The following is a 10,085-nucleotide window of genomic DNA, read 5'->3' on the forward strand; positions in this document are numbered from 1 at the left end:
CCATTTGACCAAAACTAGTGTCATTACCAATTTTGACCCATCAAAGTCAACCCATTTTAACATGAGTCCCAAAAATATCTTTAATCACTAACGGCTAGTGATTTACTTTCCAAAACACTATTTAACACTTTAATCAAACATTTATATACTCGATTCATCACATCTTGACCCAAAACATAATTCGGCACAAATCAAGGTCAATACCCATTTTAACTAGTACACAAGTTCTTATGAACATCTATACACTAACACATTTATGATTTAGTGATTATACCCAAAACCATGACCAAATTCGTCATCAAACCCTAACCCGCCAATAACGGGTCAAAACCCATCTACTAACCACAACAAACCCATTTCACAACTATTCAAGGGTTTCTAACAAAATCAAGCTCAAACCCTAATTTGAATATCAAAATCAAATAAAGAAAATCGGAGTTAGGACTTACCACCACTACCAAAACGTAGCTAAGAACGCAAGGAACAACTTTAACACTCGAACCTGAATCTGAATCTTGTTTTGGTCGTAACTTTCAAACCGTAACTCCGTTTTCGATGAATCAAATATCGTTGGAAACGTAATGAGATTTACTATCCAATGGTAAGGTTTTGGAACATCAACTCAAACTTTATTTGAGATTCAAATATACGCTTACACGCCTCGTAATTCGAATGACGTCCAAAATAACGCGTAACTGAAAAACGGGGTGTTACAAAAACAAATCTATAAGAAAGTTTGATGAACAAAATGAGTAAAAAAATATCAAATTAACTAAGAAAAGACAAAATTAGTGAAATGTCGTTGTTTGTGCCAAAAAGCTGATTTAGTCACTCGTCGTTTTTTTGACGTATTTCGTCTTATTCTTTCCTTACCTTCTTCTTTCTTATATCATCATCCACATTCATTTATCTTTCTCAAATCCTCATATCACAAACCTTAATAAACATGAAATTCATTTCCATTCCCAAATTTAAATCTAAACCCAAATCCAAATATACCTTCCCAGATATAAAAATAAATAAAATTAATTGTGTTTCAATCGACCACCTACAACACTTTCACAACCCTTTTTCGTCATCTGCTTGGTGTGGATGAGCTGCTTGATTTTTTTGAAACCCTCCACCTACAACAACTGCAACCACTTGCCAAATGTCGACCGACTAAGCTGCTTAGAAAAATGAAATCAAAGGTATTTCTCGATAATTTCACAACTTTAATGGAAGAAAAAGGGGTGATCAAATCAGATTTATGTTTTTCGGCGACGATTGCTCAGATCCGTCGTCATCACTAATAGATCAGTCGACGGTTGTTCGTGTTTTCTACAGTTGTTATGGTGAAGTTACTAGAGAGATAACGTGGTTTGTGGTTGTACTTTTTCCATATGTAGCTGTCGATTAATGTATGTTTTGATGTGGTGATGTTATTAGAGTGATAATGTGGTTTTCTACCTCATTAATGTATGAGATTTAGTTCAAAAGTTATGTTTGGTATGCATCTTCTTTTTAAGTTTCTATTGCTTTAATTTGGAAGATATATCCTGATTCGGGTTTAGATTTAAATTTGGATTTGGATTTAGATTTAAATTTGGGAATGTAAATGAATTTGTTATTGATTATGGTTTGTGATTTGGGGACTTGCGAAAGATGAATGAATGTGGATGCTAATATAAGAGAAAAGAAGGTAAGGAAAGAAGAAGATGAAGATACCCTCACATGTTTAGCACATGACTGGAGTTAACGGAATTTTTTGACCACCATCAGTCAGATGGACGAAATCAGCAGCATTTGCAAACCACGGGGATAAAATCCGTAAAAAACCACAGGAACTAACTCAACATTTTGGTACAAACTACAAGGACCATTTCAGCAATATTGACTTAAGAAAATCTCATAGCCTTGCATATCCGAACGATTTTGGGCAAAATCGAATTTGAAAACTTGTAGATCGAAATTGAAAAATTGTAGATCTAATCGATTTATTCATCTTCAAGTTGTTCATCCATCCACGAAAAACTACCATTAAGACAATCACCTGAATCTTCCAACTGCGTCCCATCGCAGTATGCCATCATCATCATCCTCTTCAGCTCTTGAGTTTAAAGTATGTGGTTGCTGAACTAGTATTTAAGTACAGCAAAACTGGTACAGTAATATGAAAATACACACGATTATTATATTTCGAGTTTAAAATTAAGTGGGGTTGTTATGTTACTGAACCATGTGTGTTTTGTTGTTGTTTATTGGTGAGAAAGTAATGACTCTTCTCTGTAATTCATTAATATAGATATATCAGTATGTAAGATAATAATTTTGATGTTTTTTTTTTTTTCTTATCTAGCTTTAGAGAAAAATAATTATAGTTTATCTTGTTTTTGGATAAGGATACAAAATAGTTTATGACGATGAAGATAGAGCGACTAAAAGAAATAGAAAAGATGAAAAAGGATAGTTTATGACGATGATGATAGAGCGACTAAAAGAAATAGAAAAGATGAAATTACTAAAATAACCTAATATGCGAGACTCATTTCAAAATTTGAAGGAAGTTTTTAATGACCGTTAATGATAGGATCACCGAAAACACGTCTAGAAAAATTACAAGGACCGCCACATAATTGAGGATAAATCATAAGGTCCATTCGTGTAATTTTTTCTTTTCATTTTTTCATTTTTGGTTGTTAAATTTTTAAATAATCTTTTTAATTTAATTTAATTTATCTTTAATATAATAACCTTTTTATTTTTAATTTAATATATCTCAAATGTTGCCGTTGCTCATAATATATACTCACCGTTATTACTCTACTCTCTCTACTGACTGATGACATAAACACCGTCGCCGGCAACAATTCAGTGAATAATGGCAGCTTATATGTGCACCGACAGTGGCAATTTAATGGCCATAGCTCAACAAGTTATCCAACAAAAACAACAGCAAGAACAACTTCATCATCAACAACACCACCACCATCACCAACAGCCGTTAAATGTTAATCCATTTTGGACCACTACCACCACCACCGGCCACCAATCTTCATCTCTCCCTTACAACTTTTCCGATCCGTTTGAAGCCGAACCTCCTGATGTCGCCGGAACAGAAGAAACCACTGGATTTCACTTCCCTAACTTGGACCACCACCAACACCATCAGCTAGGGTTTAAGTTCGCCGATTTTGTAGCCGCCTCTGGTTCCGTCGGTGACTTTGATACCGACGAGTGGATGGAGAGTTTAATTGACTCAACGACGGTGAGTTCCACGTGGCAACCGTCCTCTGATTTCACTCTATACGCCGCCGCCGATCCATTTTCCACCGATCTGAAAAATCCTACTTGGCAGCCGCCGTCACAGGCGGCGGCGGTTTCGGTGCTTCTCACTTCCGAACATCTATTACCGCCGGAGAAGGAAACGAAGCCAGAAACTGCTCCGCCGTCGACTTCAACAAGTTCACCGGAGAGTATTCAATCGAAACCGTTACTCAAAACCCTAACTGATATCGCGCGGACTGTAGATACAGATCCAGCAGAAGCAACAAAAGCCGTTAATCGCCTCCGAGATTCACTAACCGGCGACGGAGATCCGACGGAGAGAGTAGCGTTTTACTTCGCTGAAGCTTTACACAGCCGTATCACGCAGAAAGCACGTGCAGTTTCTGATGTGACGTCACCTGAAGAGTTCACTCTCACTTACAAAGCTTTAAATGACGCTTGTCCGTACTTCAAATTCGCTCACTTAACTGCAAATCAAGCGATTCTAGAAGCTTCCGAAACCGCCGATACAATTCACATCGTTGATTTCGGTATTCTTCAAGGTGTCCAATGGGCATCACTTTTACAAGCCCTAGCGACCCGACCCGCTGGTAAACCGAATCGGATCCGGATCTCGGGTATTCCAGCTTTAATTCTAGGAGATTCGCCAGATACAGAGCTTATCGCGACCGGTAACCGGCTCCGTGAATTCGCAAAGGTACTAGATCTAAACTTCGAATTCAAACACATTTCAATTCCTATTGAAGAACTTGATGTTTCAAGCTTTTGGATAGAAGAAAATGAGTTTTTAGCTGTTAATTTCATGCTTCAGTTGTATAATTTGTTAGACGAAAACACGAATGCAGTTGAGAAAGCGCTAAATCTAGCGAAATCGTTGAATCCTGGTATTGTGACGTTAGGCGAATATGAAGCAAGTTTGAATCGCGTAGGGTTTGTTAAACGGTTTGATAACGCGTTAACTTATTATTCGGCTTTGTTTGATTCACTTGAACCGAATATGACACGTGGGTCGAAGGAAAGGTTATTGGTCGAAAGATCGTTATTCGGAAGGCGAATTGCAGGTGTGGTTGGGTACGAGGAAGAAGGAAGTAAAAGGGAACGAATGGAGGAGAAAGAACAATGGCGGAAAATGATGACGAAATCGGGTTTTGAAAGGGTTAATTTAAGTAATTATGCAGTAAGTCAAGCTAAAATATTGCTATGGAGTTATAATTACAGTGAGATGTATACTTTAATTGATGATGATGATGATGATGATTCACAATTAGGGTTTCTATCACTTGCTTGGAATGATGTACCTCTTATCAGTGTTTCTTCATGGCGTTAGTATTTTTTTGTTTATTTTTTTGTTAATGGTATCATGAAAGGGTTAGATCTGCCATTAATGGTGTTTTTGAAGCTTTTGCTTTTGGTAATGACTAATGATTAGTGATGATAATGATTCTAATGATGATTATTAGTGTTCAATTGAATTGTTTTTTGTTTCCGGCTGTATTTACCTTTTCTTGTGAATTTGAATTAAGGTTACTTTGCGTTTCAATTGCTTTTTAACTCTACCCAGTGGAAGTTGTGTATCTCTTCTGAATCTGAACAAATAGGACTCCGTATAATGTATGTAATACTCTCTATGTGAAAAATAATAGGCAAAATTTATATACAAAATTTTCTTTTTGGAAAGTAAAGAAACACTACTTCCCTCCCAGATTAATAGTCTAGTATTTCTTTTCGAGTTGTCTCAAATTAATTGTCCTCCAAAAACGAAAAGTAAATTAACGAAGTTTACAATATTGTCTCTAATGAATTAATTAACTTACAAAAGTGAAAGACCTTTCTTATTAATTAGTTGAGGCTAAAACTATAAAGTAAGAAAAAAGTACATAAAAAGTACAATAACATTTCTTAAACTCTGTGTTTTTTCTCTGGTTACAATTAATCTGGGACGGTGGGAGTATATCATTATTAATAATTTGGTTATGTATTTACATCAGTCGAAGGCTATATACTAATTTGGTTATGTATTTACATCAGTCGAAGGCTGTATACCGACCACGAACAACTACACTAATTGCACTTAACCATTTTCTTCAGTACGAACCTTTATCCCATCATCGTAAGAGTTTGGGTTGAAAAGCCATTGACACAATTCAAACCTTGTTTTCATCGATCTCTTTGAAACTTATTCTATGAATTAACTTGAGTCTCGTTTAAGGCGATCGTTTCAAGACATAAAGAATTTCGAAACTGATTTTGATTTCTAATCTTCCATATCGTGTAACCCGTAGCCTACTCGAACGCTTGCCATACCTTGTTTACTTTCACCCGATCTCTCATTTGCACCCTTCCCATTAAAAATTTCCTTGATATTTAACTTGGACATATTACCAAAGCCCTAACACCTAGCTATAACTAGCTCCCAAATATCATAAGCATGTTTACAAAATAAAAAGAATAGTCCACTGGTTTCAAGTCATCATCACATGTTGGACATCGAACCGTATCCATGCAGAGGCGATTCTACTCTTTAGAGTGTGGGGTCCTTTGATCCCAATATATTGGAAATTTTTACACAATATAGTCTGTAATTTGTATAAGAAATCGCTAAATTTAACTTTAGGAACACATATATTTTCTAAATTTATGTTTTATTTAGGTAAACAACCACTAAAGTACACCCTTCAAAGGTAATTAACTTCGGAAAAAAAACTTTAAGATCACATTTGGATTTCATCTTGGTTTTTGCCACTGTATCCATGTCTATTCCTCTTTTATCTAATTCAATACGAACTGGTATCCTTCCACATAGAGCTCTCTAAATCTCGGCTTTTTGTGGCACTAGTTTGTTTCTGGTTGCTTCCTTAACTTGATGCACATTGTTGAGGAGCACTTTGTCAATTTCCTGCACAAATACCCTAGTTTAGAATAGCCCATTTTTCCCCATCGACCATTTCCTTGAATCGTTGCTATTGGTCCTGCATTTAATTTTTGTAAGTAGAGCCTTCAAGTGTTCAACATCATCCAATATTCTTCCAGAAAGCGGTCTAGACCAATCCCAAAAGTGTTCCCAATTTATTCCAGACCACTTTAAACGATCTCACACATCAACCATCTTTGTGTTCTCTAGCCGATACAACCTGTTGTATCGATCACACAGCCTCTGATTTTCTACCCATCGTTCTTGTGATTTTCTTCCCATCGATCTTGCCAAAAATGAATGCTACAATCCTCTCCAATTTCGACCTCAAATGAACTTACAAATTTGATTTTAATATTTGACAAATTGGAACCCGTCTTGAGAATGCTAGCCCAAGTTGAGTTGTACATATTGTTAATATTGAAACCCAAACCCCCTTCCCATACATAAATACATTTAATAACACGAATCCAAAAGGCATTTAATCTATCCGAAAACGCCACCATCATTTCCCTGAAAGTGCCCAAATCTTTACTTTTACTAACACGATATGAAGATCACATGAAAGAATGGTAAAGAATGGTATCCCATTTATCCCATGCTAGTTTGAAGCCCTCACCCGACCCACCCCAAAAAATTACGCCCCAACTTTTCAAGGATATTAATTGCACAAAAAAGGAGCCTGGAAGAGTGAAAAAAAGTACAATGGTAAGTTACTAAGCATCGACTTCACGAGAGTTAATCGACCACCAAAAGACCACATTTTTACTTTCCAATCCGACAACCTTTACTTGAAGTTTCTCAATCACCGGTTTCTACGCCTCCACTTTGTTCATCTTGATCTCGATTGGTAACCATAAGTATGAGAATAGAAAAGAGCCTATGTTACACCCAAAATGATTTGCCATTGAGGTAACCACATCCATAGGCACACCGATATCAAATAAGTAACTTTTGTAAAAGTTAACCTTCAAGCCTGATAAATCCTCAAAAGACCTTAAAATCTTCATATTGTTGGATATTTTCGCGTGCTCCACTCCAAAAATAAAATCGTACTGTATCATCTGCTACTTGAGATGACTAAGCACGACTCTGTCGCTCCCGTTATCCACACCATTGAAATGATCTTTTTCCATTGCTTGTTTAACTTAGAGATTAAGTGTGGCGACCCGATAAAATCGTCATTGAAGGCGCCGTCTACTTAGGTCCCGTTACGTGGTCATACGTCTTTAAAACAACGTTTGACCAAAATATGTCGCATTCATTTCAATTATAAAGATGTTTCAAAGTTTACAAAGTAGTTCGACGACCAAACGTGTTACAACGTTTTAAGTACAATTGAAACCTATGCGACACAAATTAAGTTAAGTCAAAAGACGCTCCGCGTATGCATGTATACTCGACATCCAAGCAAATATCAAAAATAATGTGCGGAAGCATGTATCACCTAGCGTTCAAGGACCTGAGAAAACATATAGAAAACTGTCAACGAAAAACGTTGGTGAAATCATAGGTGTATTAGTAACGTTGTTTTTGAACCACAAGATTTAATATAGTTGATTATCCAAATCGTTTGTATTCCAAAAGTATATGTTCGCGAGCACCCAATTATCAAGACTTAACTGTTTTGTACCATGTTACGTAGTGTTAGAACATACACTATACTCGAAAATATATTTCATCCACTAACGGTAGCGAACCGTCCGAATGAGGGCTCGTCAAGCCCAATGTGATCACATAACATAAGTTCACGTTTACACCCTGCAAGTGTAACTAATGATAATTGAATTGAGGCTTTTTGTTCTAACTCGTTGTGGAATGTTTGTTTTCGTACTTGTGTTCAAAGCATAAAAGTATGATACGTATATGTTTCTCATCCCATAGTTTAAAAGTAAAAGTTGTTGAAAAGGTGGGACTATGATCTCACCTTGGTTGCACGAATAATAAATTGTACTTCACAAAGTAACGTGTGCAAGAACGAATGCTAGTCTTGACCTAAACAAATAGGTTCATATCAATATCGGTAAACACGGTTGGTCAAAGTGCTCAATTAATCATATGGTTCATTATGACTCGATTATAAAGCATGTGAATCAAGTTGTCAAGTTTCATGCAAGAATCAAGTATACAAGAAGATTAGAACGGTTTAAACAAGTATCGGTTAAGTTTGGACAAAAGTCAACTTTGGTCAAGTCAAAGTCAACGAAAAAGTCAACACGTTCGGGTCGGGTCCCGAACTATTTTTCAGAGGTTTTTAATCATTTATAAGCATGTTAGAACAAGTTACATGTGAATCGGAGGTGCGTAGCATAGCAAACATTTTTCGTAAAAGTGTCATGGTGAACAGCCACTGAACATAGCTTATGTCGCGCCGCGACATGGGATGGCCGCGCCGCGGAAATCAACTGGAGCTGGTGCCTGGCTCGTTTCAAAAGTCTAAGTCCCAAACCAAATTTCATTCAAACACATTTAACGAACCGTAAACATTCAAGGCACGTATCTTATATCATTGGAAAGGTAAATTAACGAGGAACACAACTAAACATATTCTATCAATCAAAATTATCATTTGAAAATATCAAATTTCCAAATTGAATGATCAATTAATGCTCATCATTAATGCTTCAAATTTATAAATGCACATTTACGATTCGGGAATTAAATGCACACATATGATACGCCGTTTCGTAGGTAATCACGCATACAATACAACTAAACACTTACAAACCATATTGCAAAGCATTTAATGCAACAAAAGCTCATTTTACTTCTACCAAAATCCTAACACAAAATCACAAATTTAACAATTTTGTTTATGAAGCTAATCCATGCCAACCTACATACCAAATTGAAGCTAGTGATGCTAGTAATACATTTAATACATGCACTTTTAACATCTAACAATATTTAAGCAACCAAATCTCAAGATCAAACACAACCATTTCAAGTTTAAGCTAGTTACATCAAAATGACAAGAACAAGCATAGAAATCACATATTCATGTTAGACTTGAGCCATAGACACCAATTAACACACTTTTAAGTTTAAAAGACCAAGAACAAGAAATTTAGCGTTTTTAGAAAGTTACCTAAATGCAATGAGATTGGTATGGATTCGAAGAGGAAGATGCAAGGATTCCGAATATGTAATTTGTTTGAATTGATGCTTGCTAGATCTTGAATAGATGATGAATCTTTGATTTGGTGTTTGAGAGAATAAAGTGGAAGTAGTAAAAGAGTGAGGAGGTGAATGAGTGGAAGGGATGATGGTTTGACCATTTGACCTAGTAACATCTTTGGTCATTTGGTAAGTCTAGTCCCTCGAGTTTGAATCGGGTGCGTGAATTACGTAAACGAGATATTTTAAAACGCGTATTAATGGAGGATGTTATAATTACATAACGGACTTTAAAATATTATAACGGAAGGTAAACATAAAAAGGCGGGATGTTACGTTACCTACTCCTTAAAAGAAATTTCGTCCCGAAATTTAAGTAGGCGTAGTAGTCATTGTTTCTTCCTCAGGATCTTGCGTTCCCGAATCCACGAATAAATGAGGATACTTCCTTTGCATTTGATCTTGTCTTTCCCAAGTAAACTCGGGTCCCCTTTTGGCGTTCCAACGGACCTTGACAATTGGAATTCGGCTTTGTTTTAGCGTTTTGACCGAGTGGTCCACAATCTCAACCGGTTCCTCCACAAAATAAAGTTTGTCATCAATAGTAAGCTCCTCGAGAGGGATGACGAGTTCGGGTTCGGCAAAACACTTCTTCAAGTTCGATACATGGAAAGTAGGATGAACGGAGCTTAATTGAGGCGGAAGATCTAAACGATAAGCAACGGTTCCAACACGCTCCAAAATTTCGAAAGGACCAATATACCGCGGATTTAACTTTCCGCGTTTCCCG

At 36.5% G+C, this 10,085-nt stretch overlaps 1 protein-coding gene across 1 annotated transcript; it reads left to right on the top strand.

The window, feature by feature from the left end:
* The first annotated feature begins 2,700 nt into the window (after positions 1–2,700).
* LOC139847203 (scarecrow-like protein 4) lies at positions 2,701–4,692 on the top strand. Its single transcript, XM_071836840.1, has one exon. It carries the CDS (start codon positions 2,861–2,863, stop codon positions 4,592–4,594), a length of 1,734 nt encoding a protein of 577 aa, XP_071692941.1. The 5' UTR covers positions 2,701–2,860; the 3' UTR covers positions 4,595–4,692.
* The last annotated feature ends 5,393 nt before the right edge of the window (positions 4,693–10,085 follow it).

The sequence above is a fragment of the Rutidosis leptorrhynchoides genome, chromosome 5 (assembly GCF_046630445.1).
Source record: "Rutidosis leptorrhynchoides isolate AG116_Rl617_1_P2 chromosome 5, CSIRO_AGI_Rlap_v1, whole genome shotgun sequence".
In the NCBI taxonomy this organism is placed as follows: Eukaryota; Viridiplantae; Streptophyta; class Magnoliopsida; order Asterales; family Asteraceae; genus Rutidosis; species Rutidosis leptorrhynchoides.